Here is a 21,538-nt window from a genome sequence, read left to right as displayed (position 1 = left end):
CTCATGTGGAGATACATACCTATTTCATTAAGTTCAATGTAAGTGAACCTATTTCACGTCCTGGCTGTGAGCCATTCACACAGGCTAGTGATTTTTACTCTCTGGACTTCTGTTTCCCCTTATGTAAAAATAGGACACTGAACTAAAGTCTTTTTCAGCTCTGGTACATAACACAATGCATTAAACATATCAACCAACAAGTCTATAATTTTTATAACTTTCTATTCAATGAGTAATTTTCTTAATCCTTAATTTTCTCCTGCGATATATCTGGTATTCTAATGAACTTCATTTTGCACATGTTATGTATAGCTTGTGACCTATCTTCTGCCACGATTTTTGTAGTTTATTTCAGTGAAAAGAACTACCACTTTGTAACTGTTTGAACTTGGATAAAAATGACTAATTTTTTCTTTATAAACTCAAGAAAAGAAAAGGTACTGCAGGGCTAAGACTAAGCATGAAAGATTTCATCTGAGAGGGACAATTTGTCAGAAAATTATAAGGAGGTGCGAACAGTTGGTTATAATGGAAACAGTCTTGCAACATTAACTGTATCATTCACTGTCATAAACTCTGTAATAAATCCACGCATGCCACACTGAGGGGGTGGTGCAGTCTCCTGCTGCTGGCGTGCACGTGCAGAGCTGTACTGGTGCCCCAAAAGGTGGAGCCCGACCTCAGCTCCAGGGTGAACCCCACGATGCATGTGCTGAGGATTGAGTTGGGAAAATGAAAACAGCAGCCCAGAAAGGTAGGCAAAAAACTATGACCCTCAATCATCTTCAGAGTAGTCTCATATCACGGCCAATTAGTTACTCCTCAAGTAGAGTTTAACCAGTTCAAAGACTAGACTGAAATGACAAGGATAAAATAGCCTTTCTGAAAAATCATTGTTTCTTTTATAAGGGTGCCATTAATAAGTGCCATTGCTCTATGCAGAAATGAAATCTAACGCCTGCTCTGCCCAACTCCAAGTGTAGTCATGCTTAGGATTTACAGGCGGCTTCCCCATTCTGATTACACACTGACTATGAGAGATTAGGTACTTTCCTCCATTAAATTATTTTTTTCCCTAAGCTTCTGTGTCTTCATCTGCCTAAGGGGATACGATATTTACTTTTCAGTGTTGCTGTTAAATTCAGTAAGGTCTAGTCTATAACATATAATCCTGTCAAGTAAACTACATGCCAAATAAATATGGGCTTCCCAGCATCTTAAACTTTGCTCTGAAAGGGTTATAGGATAAGGATTATAATTTGGGATCTTATAAAAAATAATTCATAATACAGTATCTCAATGAGGTCATAATTTAATACTTTGATCATTAAAGAAACTCAGAATATTTAATTCGTGTCAAGAACAGAAATGACACTCTACTATCTAGATGATATTTAAGTATTACATTTTTCAAGATAGTTCAAAAAGATGAGCTCTTTTTGACAAATAAGCTCTCATTCAGACAGGACAGAAAGGTTGCTTTCAGGTGATGAAGGTTTTCAAAATAAACAGCTTAGTGTCATCAAAATAATGATGATATTTGGCAGCTGAACTCTTTCTCTTAGATGTTTCATGTAAACTGTTTTCATATCTCAGCATTAAATTCAGAATTTCATAAGAAATTTTTATTATTCCTTCATCATCCCAAAGAAATAAGACATATTTCTGATAAAATGTAACATATATAATAACTTTAATTATTAACAACTAATAGTGTATGGAAATAATATTTGTCATTACACTTAGCTGGCACTAATTAAGTGCTTATCTAAGAGTGTATTTTAAGAGCTTTTACAAGAGTTCACTCACTTAAAACTCCTAATATCTCCAAGAGGTTGACACTATTATCACCATTTTATAGATGAAACTGCAGCTACAGAGGTTAAGTAATGAGCACAAGGTCACCCTTCTAAGCAGCCACACACAGGGCCAGAATATGAATCAGGCTGTCCAGCTCCAAAGCTCGTAATCTTAACCTTTATCCATACTTATTAGTGTGAAGATTATAAACCCCTTCATTCATTTACTTATGTATTCATCAATGCACATTTATTGAGATCCTTTTACGTGTCCAGGATTGTTTTATGTTCAACTGTAATAAAAAGAATCAAGTTAATTCACATGGTAGGTAAAATATCTGTGAAGACAGAACAGCAGAAAATGAGTAAGGTTAACAACAGTGAAACCTTAGATAGCTGGGAGTATATGCCAGGCACTTGTAAAACAATTCTACTATTTCTAATTTTTTTGTTTTCTACCACAACCTAGTGAAATAAATATCATTGCACCCATTCTATAGGGGAGAAAACTGAGGCACAGTTTACATAACTTGCCATAGGTAACATGAGTAAATGGAAAAGTTAGGGTTTGGACAAAAAGGTTTGGCTCCAGAATTCATACTTTTATCCTCGGTTTGATGGTTATTTAGAAGTGGTTTTAGTAGTACCAGAAATCTGAGAAATCTTGCTTTCAATACCAATTTTGTATAGGAAAATACCCCCACTGATGGGTAATAGAGACTCAAGTTTTGTTCCCTGGTTATATAACATTTATGAATATAAAAATGAATTCATTTTTTGTTCTTAAATTATGGTATATATAAATGTATATCATAGATCCTCATATTTTTGTAGGGTTTTGAGAGTAATAAATGCTTACTGGGAAGAGCACGAGGTTCAGAATTTTTAAGAAGTCTGATTTTGAGTCCACGTTCTGAAACGGTGCTGTGAGAAACGCAAATTACAAAGATTATACTCCTGCTTTTGCCCTTGTGGGCTGCTTGGATAAAATCCCCCTAGAAATTCTAGTTTCTGTTGTTATTGACCCTTTCATATTTCTTTCAGTAACTGGACATTAGATTGCAATTAGCAGGGGCTTATTTTGGGGAAAGGGGTGTGTGTATGCATGCATTTTATTTTCTTAATCAAAGTAAGTTCAGAAAATCACAAATATCCTAAACAGGAGACCAAATTGGGTCAACAAATTTCTCTGGTAAATCTTAGTATTCCATTGATTTCCACTGTTAAATGAAGAGGCATGTGGGGAAGTTGTATGTGATCGTGATGGGTAGGCCAAGGCTCTGTTGCACTAGGAGCGGCTGCAAGTCTTGAAATACATAGTTCTTTTCTCTCACTTTAAAGGCCAGATTACTTTTTCTTGAGGGGTTGCAAAGAAGTGGTCACACAGAGGTTGGTGGTTGGTAATACTTTATCCGTAATTGCCAGCCCATGGTGCCTCTTAATTATCAATGTATCTTACATCAAAAAAGATGAGGTAGAATAGCATACACAGGAGTGATTATAATGAAAATCTAAGTTTTGCATGTATGTGTGAAAAAGAAAAGACTGGGATTTTACTGTAGTTATTACTGAGGGTGTCAGCCAGAGCTAGTAATTGGAGCCTCAAAGGATTATACTTTCACTGAAAAACTATCTTACCAAAGTGCTTTGGATTTCTGGGAGAAAGTGAGCTATGGGTGTCTTCCTATTAGGGAAAACTGGTCCCCAGGTCTGAAAGATGGGAAAGGACTTGAGTAGTGCCCCTTTGTTGATGCGAGAAAATGAGATTTTTAGCTAAAAACTGAAACCAATTAGAATCCCGAACAGTTTTACTGAGAGAACAAGTGAAAATTAAAACATTGAGTTTGAGGATGCCTCTAGTGAAGGTGAATCTAGACCTTTTAAAGTTATAAATATTCACCCCCAAATAATGTGTCACCTACTGTGTGCCCAGCCAAGATACCAAGATAAATAAGACAATAAGACCAGCTTCTGCTCCCTACGGAACTTCCACATTAATGGGACTGGGGAGAGGTTAGTAGAGGACGACAGGTATATATTTAGACAAAGAATAATAAATATCGGATGCCACATAGTAAATCCTTTCACAGATATAAGATATATGAATGAAGACATAAAAATAAAAATAAACATAAGAATAAATCTGCTAGAAAGGGACACATAAATGAATAAGTAAATAAATGCATAAATGAAGAAAGAAATGAGCATTTTCATAAGATAGACAAGTGGTTAGATTTATGGCTTAGGAGGTACCAAGTTAGCATAGCTAGCTGAAATAAAAAAATAGCTGACTTTCAATGCAGGTAATGGTAAAGATGGATATTTATTCCACAAATATTTATTAAGAGCTAATTATCTTGCAGGTACTATCCTCTGCCTTGGGAATACAGAAGGGGAAAAGGTATCAAAAACCCTGGACGCCAAAGAGCTTACATTCTAAGCGGAAGGAAAAACAGACAATAAACAAAGTCATATAAAAAGCAATCATTAGGGGATGAACACGCTAAGGAGAAGAGAAAAAAATAATTAAAAACCAATGAAACCTGTGGTTATTTCAAATTTAAGCTTCACGTAGGTCTATCCATATCTACAGATTCTAAGTAAGCAATAAAGTGCATTTGGGATGAGGACACAGCTTATTTAAGAAATATAAGAACTGGGCCGAGCCTGTGGCGCACTCAGGAGAGCGTGGTGCTGGGAGCGCAGTGACGCTCCCGCCATGGGTTCGGATCCTATATAGGACTGGCCGGTGCACTCACTGGCTGAGTGCCGGTCACGAAAACGACAAAAAAAAAAGAAATATAAGAACTGGCTGAATACACAGAAATGGAAAATTTATTCAAAAGTGGTGGTCCTATTAGAAAATGAAATGAAAAAACAAACAAACAAACAAACAAAAAAAACCAAAATAAAAACTGGAAGTAACAAGTTTTTGGAAGAACACAGTAACTAATGATAGTGTATAGCAAATGTACTTTAGCCATCTTTGGTAGATCGATAATCACTATGAATAATAATGTCACCAGGTTAATGATGAAGATTAAAAAAAATAGGTCACAAGAATGACATGAGAAAATGTGATACTCACTTAACAAGGCATTAGGAAGGGCAAATGATTTAGGACTCACAAAATGTATTTTATTTCATATTCCAAAAAATTAACTTAAAAAAATCTTAGCTTTAAAACAGAAAGGGAAAACAAAGTGTAGTAATATGTGAACTCTCAACTTTAGAAAGATACACTAAAAGAAAAGAAAATATGATAGAAAAAAATAGAAATGACTCTATGGCCTATAGCTTTCAAGGGAAAGATAACTTGAGACCATTGATATTTTTTGTAAATATAAAATTGTGGTTATGGAATAAAATAACATTTGAAATGAAGAAAAGCAGGTGACAAAGAAACCAAAGGAATTGCATAATATATATATTCTGATTTTTAGACATTAAAAGAATATTTGATCAAGGATCTATGTGTGTGTGTGAGTGTGTGTGTGTGTTGGTGTGTGGGTGTGCATGTATAAGAATATATAGTGGTCTTGATAAATTAATTAGGTAATTAATTAATTCGTGTCAGATTGAAGTAATAGAACTAAGATGTCATGCTTGAAGTTATATACATAGAGACTGCAACAAAGTATCAAGGCATTTGGTAATAATAAAACTATACAGGCATTTAATGGCATGATTTGCTTATCATCAAAAGGAGGCTTTAAGTAGACAGCGGCCAAATGAAGGGAATATTGGAAAGTGACCTCTAGTAATATATGGATGATTGAACTAAAAATTTCCCATCTCCTATTTAATCTTAAATGACTATGATATTCAGTTCTGCTTTTGGGATTTCTTTTCAGCCAACATAAATCCAGTGATCATGTAACCCTACAAGAATGTTTTCTAATTTGTTCAATTACTGCATTATTTCAAGTATTACCCATATCTTGGTATTCTTGATTTCTCAGTCACAACATCCACAATTTTGCTCTTTCCCTTGCTTAATAAATCTCATTTATGTTTCCATTTTTTTTTACTGGCTAATTAACATATCTAATAGAATTCTATTGCAGCTGGATGCCACCTTTTAGTTGGTTCTCCTGTGATTGCAATGAATACTTTATCATTGTTTCAATTTTTAATTTTTAAATATAGAGTTAATTTACTAAGAATAACACTTGAACTCAGAAAAGAATGTTGCCTCAACAGAATGCCTAGATTTGATAGACCTGCTAAGCTAGTCCATTTATATTGAACCATAAAGATATTACACCAATCAACCGAACAAAAACAACGAAAAACACGTAAGCAAGTTATACCGATCTTGGGAGAAGGGAGATTCAATATCTCCCTGTGCAGCTAATTCCTACATTTATCCACTGTCATAGCCAGGAAATTATTGTTTATATCAATCCTAAGTCTTTCACCCTACAGTATAAACTCATTTCCTTTTTCTTGGTTCTCTACGATTGGGTATCTCAATAAGCAGAATGATTTTATTTTCTACAAAATGAGAACAGAAGTTAATAAGGTCATATCAACCATACAGATCACGTGCAATACTGGTCATAATGATGAACTCCAAGAAGCATCATAAAACAGGTTGGCAGCTATCCTTGCTGTGCTGAAAATACAATATTTTGACAGCAGTAACACACCCGGTTTGCTCAAATAAAAGATGTTAACAGCCACATATTTTCACGTATTGGATGGCAACAGTCATAATGAAAGGGAAATACATATTGGGCAGATCAATAATATTTCCCAAACAATTTACACATCATTTTCTGCTTCTTGCTGTAGTATGACAACTAGTCTTTGTATTCATTGTGGAGACAGATACAAACATAATTTACTAGTGAAAACATAAAATTGATTTTTTTAACTGCCCTAATGTAAGAGGATTACAAATTATTTCACACTTTCAAGTATATTCAACTTAAACTGTAGTATTCAGGACTGCTAAAATCTGCAACTACTTAAGTAATTCAAAGTTTCTCCGAGTTATTAAGCTTGACTGCATTGAGATAGTGTGTTACCTTACCATTAGTTTGGTACTATAGTTACAACTTCATTGTACATTTATTTGAGCTAAATGCAAATAGCATTCATGGCTGAAGAAAGAAAACTCTTTTGATTATAAAAAGGTAGAATTATGATTTTAAAAAAGAGACTTGCCTCAAATAAAAAATTCAAAAAGAATAATGTTGAGACTCCTATGGAAACAACCCCTCTTTATTTTCCCCAGGACTATGTTGGCATTTACATTTTGGCCAGCTGAGGTTCAAATTAAATAGCTCCATGGGTGACCGAAACCCTGAGGCCTTCGAGGATGCTGAGGACACAGGTGACTGTTTCAATTATTTCCCATGAATGGCTTTTCCAGCCTTGGCATCAGCATGGGGCAAGGTACTGGGAAATGATGCATGTAACCATGTAATTATGCATTTAAGTATATTTTCCTCATTAATTTAAATACGCTTGAGAAATTTACATGGCTTGAACCTGAAAACTCCCATGGTCTGGTCACTGGATAGACTCAAGGCACCCTGAAGTGAGAGAGCTAATTCTATCTTTCACCGACTTTTGAAAGATGCCTTTTGATAGAAGAAATCAAATTCTTGAAATTTCATAATTTGCAGAAAACTCTGCTCTTTTTCTCTTTTACAATGTTATTTTTTAGTTAAGAAAATGAGGTTGAAAAAGTTAATCTCAGCAACTGTTAGTTTGACTGATATTTAAGGCTACATAAAAGAATCTTCGGGGGCATAAACATTGTCCCTACCATGGGATCAATGGATCATTAATGAAGCCCAGATACTAGTCAGGGAACATAGGAGCAGAGCTCAGAAGAACAGAAACACAAGGGTAGAATTAGTGACATTTGTGCCGAAATATTCCCAAACTAGAGGGGAAACTGAGCCAACTCTTGAACAAAGGAGTGGTTCAGATTCATTACTTGGAAAATCTTGATACTATAAAAGCCTCAAATAATAATTTGTCTACGACCCCCAGCTTCCTCTCTAGCCACCCACAGACTCATATGCTTTGATCCATAGTCCTGAACATGTGTCTAACTCTAGGATGCAATTTTTTTTTTTCTAATTCTGGGAACATATTGACTCCTGCCCTTCTTTTCTTTGTCTTTAGTTCTTTTTTCATAAGTACTCTTCAAAATGTTCATTTTATCAGAAAAAAAATTGACCTGTTGCTCTGCTCATTTTTCTCCATGAGCATATGCTGTTTTATCGTGATCTGAAAACACATAGTTTTTCCTCTCTGGAAGGTTAGGCCACCTGTACTCCCAGACTCTTTAAGCACACACAAATGTGGTACCTTGTGCTATATGGACAGGTGCTGGGCTAGTCTTCTCTTTGAGACTCAGTTTCAGGTTAGAATAAGGTGTTAGTGAAATCAGAAAGAATCTACTCTTGCTAAATCAATATCCAGCAGAGTTAAATGCACACATGCACATACAGCCCAATATAAGAATATCAGTGAAGTTTAATAGCCAGCTTTAGACTCATCCCTGAGGATACAGAGTTCTAAGAATGACAACAGTCTGGTCAGCAAGTAAAAGCCACCTGCTTGTATGTTAAGATACCTGAGGTCTTCAAGCAAAGGCAAAATGGTTTAAAAGCAGAGCAATGTAAGGATTTAGACAGAAAATTTTTAAAAAATGAATTAAACTAGGCTTTGCTGAAGAAGAGAATTTTTCCTGGATGAGTCATGCTCAGAGGTTTATTACACACATTCAATAAGCTGAAGCAAAATTCATCAGTAAATTATACAATCATTTTTCGATTAAGTTATTAGTTTCCATAAAAAAGTTATTTAATTTCTGGTTTATCTTTTATTTATTAGGTATGTGCTCTGAAAGAATGGGGTCACCATTGATGGCAATTATAGACATGGTCCATGCAGACCAGGAGAAATTACAGGGTTTAGATTCTGTCATTCAGTATGTTATATAGAAAGCAGATATAGAGAGATAATAGAGGTATCTACTCTATAAGGAGTAATTCAAAGGCATTTGTGACTTAAAATATTAATATTAAATCTAATGTGAAGTATCATCTCTAAAAGCAGACATTTCTGAGATTCCCAGGTATAGCAAGCAATAGTTCCATGCTTCTTGGTTGAGTGACTTCTAATGAATCGTGCTGCATTGTCTCGTGATCTAAATTCCCTACACTTACGTGGTAGGTAGTAATATCACATGTTTATCACCACTAAACATATTGAAGGTAGTCTTAAACATAATACGATTGTTTGGAATTTAGAGACACATACTTTTAAGGACTGAGATTAATAAATTAAAATAGCAGAGCTCGATTGTCTTTGAACCAAAAGCAATAGATGTGAAATCATGGTGGTACTTACCACGGTGAAATTCATAACTTTCAATATCCATATTGTCATGGCTAAGTTAACTATCATGGTAACCAACAGCAGAAGGACAAAGAAGTATAAGCACCTCTTTCGCCATCCATAAATTCCCACTGGGTAAAATTGTGCATTCTCAGTCCTTGGCAGGTTATTCTGCTGTGTTGCTAGTATGTATTGTTCTCGTGTCATCTGAGGGGGGAAAAAAAGGAAGAAAGAGAGAAAGAAGGAATGAAAAGAAGCACTAAAAATATAAGCAAATGATTTTTTTTAAAAATCAAAAGACAGTATACCTCAGACAGTTTGATTGATTGTTAGAGCTACATGATTTACATTATTTTTAGTCGAGTTTACCCAATTGTGACAGTAGGAAGCTCTGAAGGCCACTAGCCTTACTTCAGTTATCAATAACCCAACAACCCTACCTATATCCAAGCTACTCTTGCAACAGGCTTTACCCATTCTTTGGGGTAGACAGAGACCAACTGTATCACCAGGTTTTTCTGTATTTTTTTCTAAAAAATGCAAAATATAAATGGTTCAGTATATATGTTTTAATAAAAACATCTGTGTGTTTGCAAGAAACTATGGAAAGAAAATACACTTTTATAGGTATCACTACCTAATTAAAACTTTTATCAGAACTCTGTTGGTTATTTATTTTAATTGAATGAGGATACTCTCAAAAGTTCATGGAAAAAGGGAATTAAAATATAATACAGATGTTTCCATGAACTTTTGGAAGTACCCTTCTATCTCAATGAGTTAGAAAAAACCTTGAGCCCTAAAATAACACGATAATTATACTAGCTCATAATATAATAATATAAGAAGTCAGTTTTGAAAAAATGAAGATGGTATTCATTGGTCATGTATAAATTTAGGTTCTGAAATTAATTCTTTCAAAAACCAAATACATTGTTTGCTGTCTTATACAACTTAGAAGTATGGATAAGAAAAGTCAAATAATATGGCTGAGTACCAAATATGTGCTGAGCATATAGTTTTTAGAATATTTATTACCCAAAGGATGAAAACATTTATTTTGTAAAATATGATTTTCTATAGGACAATATCTATTCAGTTTTTTTTCTTTAGAATTTTCTTGGGTCGCTTTTTGTTTGTATATCAATTAAATAATTAATATACCAATAGAACTGATTCTAAATAAATTACATGAAAATAAAAACAGCATTGATAAAAAATTTAAATTACCTGTTAAGTAATATAAAATATATGGAATACAAAATCATTAAGCTGTGGTGTACATTGACCCAATCCTACTTTGAATAAAATGTTGAACTATATACTGAGAAATTTTTTCCAAAAATTTTGGCTTTTTCCTGTTTTTTTTTTAATTTTATAGTTATAATTTCTAATTGCATTAATGCACTGTTAAATATTATGTTTCCAATTCTTTATGATTGAAGCATATTATAGTTCACTTAATAAAAATAGATGAATAAGTTAAATCATCATTTTAAAGAAATTAGAAGTGCTAATAACGATAGTTGGTTAATAGCAAGTTCTTTCTCAATATAAAAAATTACCTCTTTGTTCTCAATATAAAGAATTACCTCTTTGTTATCATTATTATTATTTAAGGTAATATTTTTGATTTCCTTGAAACTAGCCACAAAGCTTTAGCCCTTAACTAGATTCCAATTTGGTGGAGAAGCTTATTCTATTAACTGTTATGTAACGTAAGTGTTACAACCGATGACAACACGCCAAGGAATTTACTACTTTGCCTGAAGATTCAGGTTGAGATTTTACAGTTGTGACAGTGGTTATGATTAAGCTATAAGAAGAGAATAAAAGGAACTCTAGGGACCATCACAATTAAAGGGAAGAACAAGAAAAAGCCAGAAAAGGGGAAGAACGTGGATGTACAGGGAGAGCAGGTGGAGACAGGAGACCCAATGTGCCTCGCTGCTGTGTAGACTTTCTCTTTGCAGAGGTGGTCTCTGAAAAGCTGCAAATCAAATGCTGTGACTCTTCAGATCATCAATTCCTTTAAATCTCTTACTAACGCAAATTTCTTTTGTAGGATATTCTATTTCTACAAATTCTATTTAGACATGAAGGTGAGATTAATGTGTCATAGAAAAGAAATGAGAACTTAGTAAGTCTCTGAACACTACAAAGAAAATGGTCTTTCAGCAATAAGATTGAATTTTTTTGTTGTTGTTAAAGCAACAGAGATTCAGTAAATATATCAAATGCCTCCAACAATCTTGAAAAGCTAATGGGATAACAAAAGGCCAAAAGAAAAGGTTGTCAAGAAAACAAGAAAAGAAAATGTTATTGCATTAAAACTATTTTTATCTCCTCAAAGAATTCAATAGTATTTTCTTAAATAAAGCTAGGTTTAACTTTATTACTTTATAACACTTCTTCATCACAAAATACTTTAGAGTATCCAAGCTGCAAAAAGAAAACAAGGTTAGAGTTTTCTTTTAAAAGTTCCTTTTTTTCTTAAGCCTCACAGATCTGAGTGTTTTGCAAAATCACACAGGCTTTAGGTGGCTGTTACAGTGCAGTCATAGAACTAGCAGAATAGTAACAACACAAAACTCTAAGTGATCAAGCAAACTATCCTAAATTTCATCCTAAATTATCCTAAAATGTTAAATGTTGATCCATATTAACCATATACTGAAATATCCTGGTTCCCCTGGCATTATGAGAATTTTTTCATTAAGTGCTTATTCAGGAGGAATCTCCCAAACAAATGTACAATTGCAGAGATACCTATTTTCTCAGAACAGTTAAGCAGATGTCCTGGAAAAAGATATAATCATAATTCCTAAGAGACAAAATCATGGTACTGAGATGTTTCTCTGGTTTAGTCTTGTCGCTTTACCTCCCTTGCAATACTAATTCAATGCCATCAAAATCCTTTCTTTGCAATTCTTTTGCTTTTCAAGGTTCTGTACTCTACTCTCAGCAAATTAATTAGAACTCTCATCTCAGTTTTGCCTATTTCTTGTTGGTTTTCAAGTAGTTTTTATTTTGTATCATATATCATACCGACAAAGCATTCATTAGAATCAAATAACTTCTAAAATCTAGTCTTTCTTAGTTAATGCCAAGGGAGTTGTCAACTTTCTTGGATTAAGATGACTATCAGCTTTGCTTGCATTAATCTAAACACATTTACTCATAGTTTCCTGTAATTCAGGAAAGAGCTGGTTTAAATGTGGATTTTGAACCTTATGAAGAAACATTTTCAAAATCCTAGTAATGTGAATAAGATTCCAGCTCTAAAATGTTATAAGGTTAAAAGAAAGATGCATTGGCAAATAGAATTAAACCTTGTGAATTTTTAAACATTTTCCTACAAAGGTGTGGAAAATCTGTTTTTTAAAAAAGAGTTATTTTGCTCAAAAAATTTAATAATACCACATATAAAGATCAGAAAAGAATGAATTAATCCGAAATAACCTGAATGTGGTTCATCACCAATAATCGAGCCCTGGGGAATTCTGGTGAATTCTACTGAGCTGGGTGGAATGGGTTAGAAATTGGGGTAGCAGAGACCATCTGCTGCTTACTCCCACAGCAATCCAAAATACTAAGTCCCAGGGAATGTACTAAGTATTCCAATCTGGCTGGCATCATTATTTTTGTATTTTTTATATAAGTACTCAGAGTTGAAAATAGTAGTTGAGACTCTGGGCAGAAGTGGGTCTTCATTTCATAAAATATGTATGAAGTGAGAACTATGTGCAGGTAGAGTTCAAGATTGTTGCACTCATGAATTTTACATATTTGGGGATAACACAGTAAGAATATTAAAAATAGCAACATATCGAATAGTAACATGCTCTGAAAATGATAAATACAATAAATCAATAGACACATTATGCTATGATATGAATGACATATGAGATGCTATGGTATGAATGATAGAGACATGATAATATAATTGGGAACTACCTTAAAAAATGGCAGAAAGAGAATGCCTCTCAAACAAAGTGACACCTGAGGTGATACTAAAACAGTAACAGTACTGTAAGAGGAGAAGTAAAAGACATCTGTGAGTATTCGAAGGCCTCGTTGGAGTGGGCAAAGTAGAAAACTAAAAGAATGGAGTAGTGGAGACAGTGAGTATAGATCATTTTTGAGGGGCAAAGAAGAGCAAGTGATTTAGGTAATAGACCATGTATGACGTCTGGTGTTGGAGCATTAAATCAGGAGCCAGTATAAGTCCACATGAAGGATAAAAGATAGAAAATGGAAAAAAAAAAGAGGATACTTAATATGAGGTCAATACTTGAGGTGACAAAACTAGGACCAAAGGCTGAGCTATGCATTCTCAAAGGTGTGGTGGCAGAGGAACTAGAGGCAATGACAGAAGCTCAGCCACATCTGGGCTACACAAAGTGGGGGTGACATAGACAAGTTGTAATAATCCAGTGAGAATATTCCCTGATCATATTCATGAGTATTCGGATGCAAAGGACTCACATCAGCATATGCAAAACTGCAAACAGCTCTGCTGTCGTTTCAGTGTGCAGGTGCCTGGACTGGGGACAAGTGATACTGAGACCTGACTCCTCCACAGCGTACCGCCACCCAGGCTCATCGCCACAAACATGCCGCATTTGGATTTCATTGTCTGAGACCTGGAATACCTGTAGGTATAAGTACAATCTTCTCTTTTTCTACTCCCACAGTCTTTCTGTTCTTTCAGTGAGGTTTTATTATTTATTTTTTAAAACTGGAAGTGAAAAAAGGAGGGCATGAATGAATATTATCAGATGTGGCATCTTTCTGGGTAGACTGGAAAGGCTAAAAATACATGAGACCGCTGTTAATATTTGTGAGACTAGACAGAGAAAAAAAAAAAGGTTAAGGAAGTTTACAATGCCTAAGACAATTGTTTTAAATTGTTGCTGGCTATATTAAGGGTAAAATTAAAAGCTGTTAAGGAATACCCTGTTTTATTTTGTATAAGGAAGAAACATTGTCCGAAAGGATGACTAAATGACCCTCCAAATCGTGTGCCATTTGCATCCTCATGACCCTAGAAGGGAAAGGATTTGAACACTTTAAAAGTGTCAGTAAGAACTGAGAAGTTTAGAGGTGAGTTGTGGGACACAGCATTTTAAAATCTGAGTTTCACCAAGAGGAGAAAAAGGACTCTCGAATCTCTAGTCCATATTTTACCACTAAATAGTCAACCTGGTGATAAAGCTGAAAACAGTACTCACTTTTATATTGGAAGTGATATAATGAATACAATTGTTTTTAGATATCACATTGAACAATTTCATACTACTCCTCACATAAACACTGGATATAATGCAGAGATGTAAGCACAAAGGCTGGAAGAAAGCAAATTATTTGGTCATCTCACTCACTCATTTGATCCCTTAAAATTAAAATTAAAACTGAGCATCTAGTTACTGCTCAGACCTGTGTTTTCTGTTATGGGAAATGTGAATCTAAAGGAGAAACATGTGTCTGCTGGACAGTAAGCTAGCTAATTTTGAAAATTGCTTTTAATGTCTGATTGGGAAGCTAGCATTTAGCACACCAAAGTAGCAATATGCAACATCCTTGTGACTATAAAATGCAATCTATGTTCTAAAATCCCTTAAATCCCTCACTGGGAGTGTTTATATTCTAGGAGAGGTGTAAATCATGTTGGTGTCACTGCTCATTAAGTGTTGATCATGTTGGACTGAACACTACAACAGCAATTGTCTGCTGCTTGTTCAGACAAGAAACAGAGCGCAGTGGACCCAGTGCGGTCCTCAGCGTACGCGCTGAGTGGCAGCCCCAGCCTGGCCATTCCATTCTGTGCATCCTGGGGCAAGTCACTTCGTCTCTCTCTGCCCCACTTTCACCAACTCTCAGATGAATATTACATTGACTTATGTAAGAGCAAGCTGGGAGTAGAAAAGTAGGATGTTAAAGTGTCCTTTTCATTTTAAATGGTAAAAATACTCATTTAAAATTTTTATCTTCCGTCCCTTCACTAGTGTTCCCTACTTAAGTGATATATAAAGTATTTTTACTGGAATTAATTTTAAAACACATGATTGATATATAATTTTAAAACAAAACGCTTAAAGTGTTCATATTATATGACATGAACTTTACACACCAGAAAGGCATTTTGTTTTCTGCTCCAAGACAATGAGTCTCCAAACAGCTACTAATGTTGAGAGAGATTGAAACAATACAGTAAAGTCGACTTACCACAGTAATTTAAACTTCTCCCTGTCTGTGATACTTAATTCTCAAAGGCACATTTCAACATAAAGTACTCAAAATTTGATGTTTAAGAAAAATGTCCATTTGGAATACATCTTTATTTTTTTCCCCAGTTGGTTTTACAGCATGGAAAATGAACAACCTAGCAAGTGAATTTCAAGAATGATGAAGAATGAGTCAAATGGGCTGCCTCTTGAGATAGGAAACACAAGAATATTCTAGCCAAGGCTGCCAGAAAAGAAGAAACTTGAATAGCCGTTAAAAGCGATACACATTCCCGGATGAATAAAAGTTTTACTGAAATGCAGAACTGTAAAAGATTTTTCAGTAACCCAGTAGTTATTTTTAGCTTATTTTACATATGTTGTGTAAAATTAAGCATTTTTGTATAAGAAATACACAGTATTTAATTGGATGAAAATTTAATCACAGTTTTTGACATTTATTTATTCACAAACTTAAATACAGGCTCCTAACATTGAAGTAACTCAATTCTCAGACCTTCTCATGTGATATGAATAGAAAAATAGCCATTCAAGCAATTTGAACTGAGAAGGTTTTGCCCACTCAGAGGTTATCAACACCCCCAGATAAAGAAACAAGGGGATAGTCCTGGGCACCATTTACTCTAAGATTGCAAACAGCAGAGCCTGTTGGCAAGCACTGCTGTGCATACACAGCAGGGGGGACAGAAAAAAAATCTTTAAGGAGAAACAAATTTGCCAGAAACACTGCAGGAGAGCTTAATGGGCAAGCAGAAAGCCCACTGCTTAAAACAATAAGGGTCAACAGGAAAACATCTTTGAAGAACACTAAGAAAGAAAATCTGAGAAAGAGTAAGGGATATTGGCTTTTATTCTAACACCAAGCAGAAAAACTTAAAAATGATGACATAGGATGGCTTCCATAACCCTGATGAGAAATTGGAAAACACCACTGGCTACGAGAAATCTCGCAAACAAATTCCAAAACACTCACTCCAGTAGAAGTCCTCTTTTTTTACCACTTTGACAATCTTCATTACATTTTACCAGATTAAATTAAATTATGTGTGGTGTCATCTAATCGGATTTGATGTAAAATTTTCTAATGTGTAATGAACTCATGGGAAATTGGTTCTCATTTGGGTTATCTCACATTTAGAAATAAGGGAAAAGATTCATAATGAATATATTTTCATTTATAACGTACTGATTTAAATAAATTAAACAGAGATGACCTTGTAGAGACATCAACAAAATTTGGCCCAAACGAGTTGTTATTTCTAGCATTACCAAATTTTGACTAGATGAAGAAAAAGCAGTTGGGGCAATAATTAGACTTCAATCCTCTAGAATTGTTTAGATTTTTTTTTTTTTAAGATAAAGTTCACTTTTGATATAAGAAGTTAGAGGCAGAGAGAAAATGAGCAGTCCATCATCCAGTGGCATGAGTAAAGAAATGAAAGAAACCTGGGTAGTCGTCATGAAGCGGGGCCAGGGCAGCCAGACCTTGGTCAGTGCTGCGGTGATGCCCTGCTGAGGCCGCACCCTGATCCACTGAGCACCCCCACGCCCCATGGAATCTAGTAGGGACCGTACGCGAGCGCATGGCCCCAGAGAGAGGAAAACGCTTTACCCATCGTTACTTACACTAACCTGGGTTGAGAACACTGTATCATGAGTATAACCTGCTTTTCCATCACAAGTGAAAAAAGAAAGAGAGAAAAGAACTGAGGTTATTTTCTCCTTTTGTTTCACATGCCACGACTGGCCTCCTTTCAGTGTGGGTGTTAAGAAATAAGATCAACAGGTTATTGCTGTTAGCTGAGGAGCCTTAAGGGAGACGTATATGTTGGACTCTTTTCTGTTGCTATATGATTGTTTCTTGTCTTAGTTGCAATAAGATTATATACTCCTTTGCTTAGAATTCTTTTATAATCACCCTAGCACAAACACAGAGCTCGGTATACTGTAAATGATAAATAGAGATTAAAACCCACTTTTATGGATTGCCTGCTCCTATCAGGCATTTTCCTGTTGTCTTTATTGTTGAATTCAGCCGAAACCAAATTGATTTTCATTATAATTCAGAAAAGAAGGGCACTTTGGAAATTACTATAGTGCCACTTAGCATGTTATGGTTGCATCCATAGGCTTCATTAAATGATTCAATAAATATTTATTGACTATGAATGGACGAATGTGTGTAGAAAGAATATAATTCAGGCAATTGGAAACATATTTAGGGACATTGTGAGGATGAGTGGAATTGTATTTGATTCAAAATAATATTACACAATCATAGATACATTTTTTTATTCGTGAATTTAAAAAACTGTAGCTGTTTCATGTAGTTTGTTGGACTAGATATCTAGTTCAATATCTAGTCCAGGGCTGGTAGTGGGGGCTTTTTAAGACAATGATTTTTGGAAACATATCTCTAATTCTAACTTCAAGTGTAAACTCCAGTTCTGAATCTGTAGTAACCTAAGTCAGAAGCCCTCCAAATCACATTAAATAATATATGTAAAACCAAGATATTTAGTCATCATGATGTCACTGATTCTATGAATAGTGGCACAAGATTTTAAGTCATTGTAGCTAAAGATCTAACAATTTTATTGGTGCTCAGATCTTATGATCCTTTCAGGGAGGCACATAGCCCCAGCATTCTTTATTCCTCGTACTTTTCACACGTGTCAGATTGTATCAGTCCTCATCATCAGCATTACTTCAGGATTTATCATGCCATAGAAAGATTATTTTACAAGTTGCCAACTTCTGCCTCATTTCTTGCATTATTGCTTAGCTTCAAGAAATGTATTTCCAAAACCCAAATATCAGTCATGTTTATTCATATATTAAACAAAGGTTAGTTCAGCACTTTCTACTCACAAAGCACTTTTCTAGAAGCTATGGGAAAGAAGACAAGAAACAGAAAGTCCTTTCGCCGTGGGGTTTGCATTCTCTTGGTGGACACAAACAGTGAACATGAAAAATAAACACAACATATGGTAAGTGAGATGGTGATGAGGGGCTAAATAATGCCAAGGAAGGAGAGAATAAAAATGTGTGTTGAGATTGAGATAGGGTAGCCTTTTAGGTCCGCATTGAAAACCCAAGCATAAGGTGAAGTCCAGGAGGACTTGAAGGAGGGAGCTATGCATCCACCCAGGGTAAGAGCACTTCAGATAGAGGATAAGGCCTGACTGTCATGCTCTGGGTCTAGTGGGGAGGCAGGTGATGCTGGAGCAGAGAGATCCAGATCCGATGTCAGAGCAAGGTCAGAGAAAGGAGAGAAGGCAGGATCGCATGGGGCACTGGAAACTTTGATCTTTATTCACCTTTATGTTTTTCAGCCAGGCCTTTCATAACCACCTCCTATAAAATGGCCCAGCACCCTCCATCCCTCGTTATCCCCCCCTCCCTGATTCACTTTTCCTCGTAGTATTCGTCTTCACCAGGCATGACTTAAAAATTCATCTGTTCGTTTTCTGTCACTTTCATTAGAATAAAAGAGGACAGGAACTTTGGATTCTTTGCTGCTATAATTCCCTCAAGGAGAATAACTGAATAACATTTATTGAATAAATGTAGCCCCTATTTGTCCAAAGATGTCGTTATGCATTCAGCAGGTGTTCAACACAATCTGATAAAATGGATTTGTCATTCGTCCTTCATTTCTGGGGTGTGTCTCCTTCAACAAGAATACAAGGTGTGATGGTCAGAGGAGGGGATTCACGAGGTCTTAAATTTCAGCATTCTTCCCACTACATGCTATGTCATCCTAAGGTTTCATTTGTTCTTGCTTAGCTGTTTCCTTACCTGAGGGTAAGTTCATCCACATTAGAAACTTATGTGAAGATTAAATGAGATAATGTATCACAACTTATGTAAACTATAAATAAGTATCAATTCATAGAGCTTTTCCTTTTTTACTCCATCATATGCCAGTGACTATATTTTCTATGAAAAGTTATATAATGCTTAGAATCTCTGAAGAAAATTAGTAGTTTTGCTATTACTGATTTTTAAATGTTTAAATCAGGGAACAAAGTGCTGAAAAAGGCACACCAACAGAATTTGGAAATATAAACATAACTAAATATAAACCAACTGTTTGTAGGTAAACAATCAATGAAAATACGTAATTTGAATAACTTAAGGGGCTCTTATAGAACCTGCTTTCAATTTGTATCTGCCTCAATTATTTCCATAAGCTTATAAAGAGTTTTGCTTTGATTCAGTGGTTTGCAATTGAAAAGAACTTTCAATTGGTTAATATATTTGAAACGGAAAGAAGTGATCAAAAAGTGGTTTCCTATGTGAAAACAAGATAATTCTGTAGATATTAAAGAAAAACTAATTGAAATACTTCCCTCAGTGAGATTGATCATCACCTTCAAAGGCATAAAAGAAAGTAGATTAAAAGATCATTTATTGCATTAATTTTGCTGTAATCAAATTAAGAAATCACTGTTTCTACAAACACCTGTGCAGAGGCAAAAGAAACTAGTTGGTTGCAGAGAGCTGGCCCTAGTGTTCCCATCCAGTCATCACCATTGCCCCTCTGGGTGGTCACCAAAGCACTTTCTCCAAAGCTTTGCATGAAGGACTTGATGCAGATTCTCTCAGCGTATAAGTTGTTTCCTGATTGCATTTTACAGAATTATGTATTTGTAAGTGCAATTTCTCCAGAGAACTAGAGATCTATATTCCAGGCCACAATATTTAATTCTGGCTTTTACTTAACGATCTGAAACGGCCTTGACCATATAATAAATTGGTGACCTTTTGACGTTGCATTTAACTAGTTTAAAAGTGCCTATATTGCAATCAAGAAATGTACAAATGTTGAGGGAGTTTGACTGGATGCATATAAAAAAATGTTTGAAAGCATGTCAATTGCTGGTTCTGAGACTATCTGAAATTTCATAGTTAATGTGATTCTTGACATTTATCTATCTATATTATTTTCTTATTGTACATATTATTTTAGAAAAGGTAGGTTGGAATGAACAGGAAAAAGAATATAATAAAAATTACCTCGTTGGTTCAAACACTAAAAAGTTATTAAGTCAAAAGAGTGAAAATCCACATACTAAAATGTTTGAATCATTATATGGATTTAAGGATGAATTAAAAAGCATTTATTCACTAGATTACTTCCATAATACAGCATTAAGGTGGAAATGCATTAATGCCTGTTCTGGTATCACCTGCAGCATTTTGCATTTTAACAGTACTGCTCCCTACCAGATATGTTAGCGCCATGCTTATGTTTTCTTATATTTCTAAACTACAGGCTACGTGTTTCTATTTAATGTGCAAAGGTGGTAAAATGAAGTAATTTATTTTTGTTCATACCCACCCAAATAATTTTCTATTAAAAAGTGAAAAGAAATTCTTTTCAGGACTGCACATTATAACACTGAATGGTACTCACTCAAAGGGAAAGGAGAGAATTAATAATAATGACATTAACAGCAAATAATCACATATGGTTCTAATGTGTCTGACACTGATGCCCGACCCAGAGAGGGAGGCTATTATTATTATTATTTTCCTTTTTTTTTTTAATAACATAAGTAAAATGAGACCCAGAGAGGTTAAGAAATTTCTCCAAGAGCTTGCAGGGGCAGAGCCGGCAGGGGCAGGAGAGGTAAGAGGAGTCTTTTTATTCCTGAACTCACCTTCTTAGTCAAACCATACACAGCCAAGGGCCAAGCCAGTCCTTGCATAGATTATTTCCTTAATTCATCAATACCACTCAATGAAAGTGGGTATCACAAACACCCATTAGTAATTATGAATCAGAAGCTCCAAAAATCAACATACTCAAAGTTCCAAGATGAATAAAAAACTGATTTTTGGATTCAGGTCTATTGATTGATATGAGAGATACTGTCGTTTTCCTAACTATACCACTCTGCTTTCCCGACAAAATACCTACTACAGGCAAAGCAATTTTAATACAACAATATACACCATATTGCCTCTAATTTTCAGTAGTTACAGATCTAGTGTCCATAAACAAATATGTACATTAACATAATTTGTGCTTTTCCAAATGCGAGATTGGTGCTGCTGGTGTTCGGGAAATTATTTTAAGTGGCAAGTGTAATCATTCCAGATAGTGAATAAACATAA

At 35.0% G+C, this 21,538-nt stretch overlaps 1 protein-coding gene across 2 annotated transcripts in view; it reads right to left on the bottom strand.

Annotated features, from left to right (window-relative positions):
- The window catches only part of SGCZ (sarcoglycan zeta), a 477,366-nt gene extending 467,995 nt beyond the window's left edge, over positions 1 to 9,371 (bottom strand). For both annotated transcript variants that reach the window (XM_063077240.1, XM_063077241.1), the window contains exon 1: positions 9,177 to 9,371. In XM_063077240.1, coding sequence (XP_062933310.1) covers positions 9,177 to 9,371 — 195 coding nt within the window. The remainder of the gene's footprint in view (positions 1 to 9,176) is intronic.
- Positions 9,372 to 21,538: the final 12,167 nt, after the last annotated feature.

The sequence above is a fragment of the Cynocephalus volans genome, chromosome 13, assembly GCF_027409185.1.
Source record: "Cynocephalus volans isolate mCynVol1 chromosome 13, mCynVol1.pri, whole genome shotgun sequence".
NCBI classification, from domain to species: domain Eukaryota; kingdom Metazoa; phylum Chordata; class Mammalia; order Dermoptera; family Cynocephalidae; genus Cynocephalus; species Cynocephalus volans.
The sequence above is the reverse complement of the archived record's forward strand: the minus strand, read 5'-3'. Positions and strand labels throughout refer to the sequence as shown.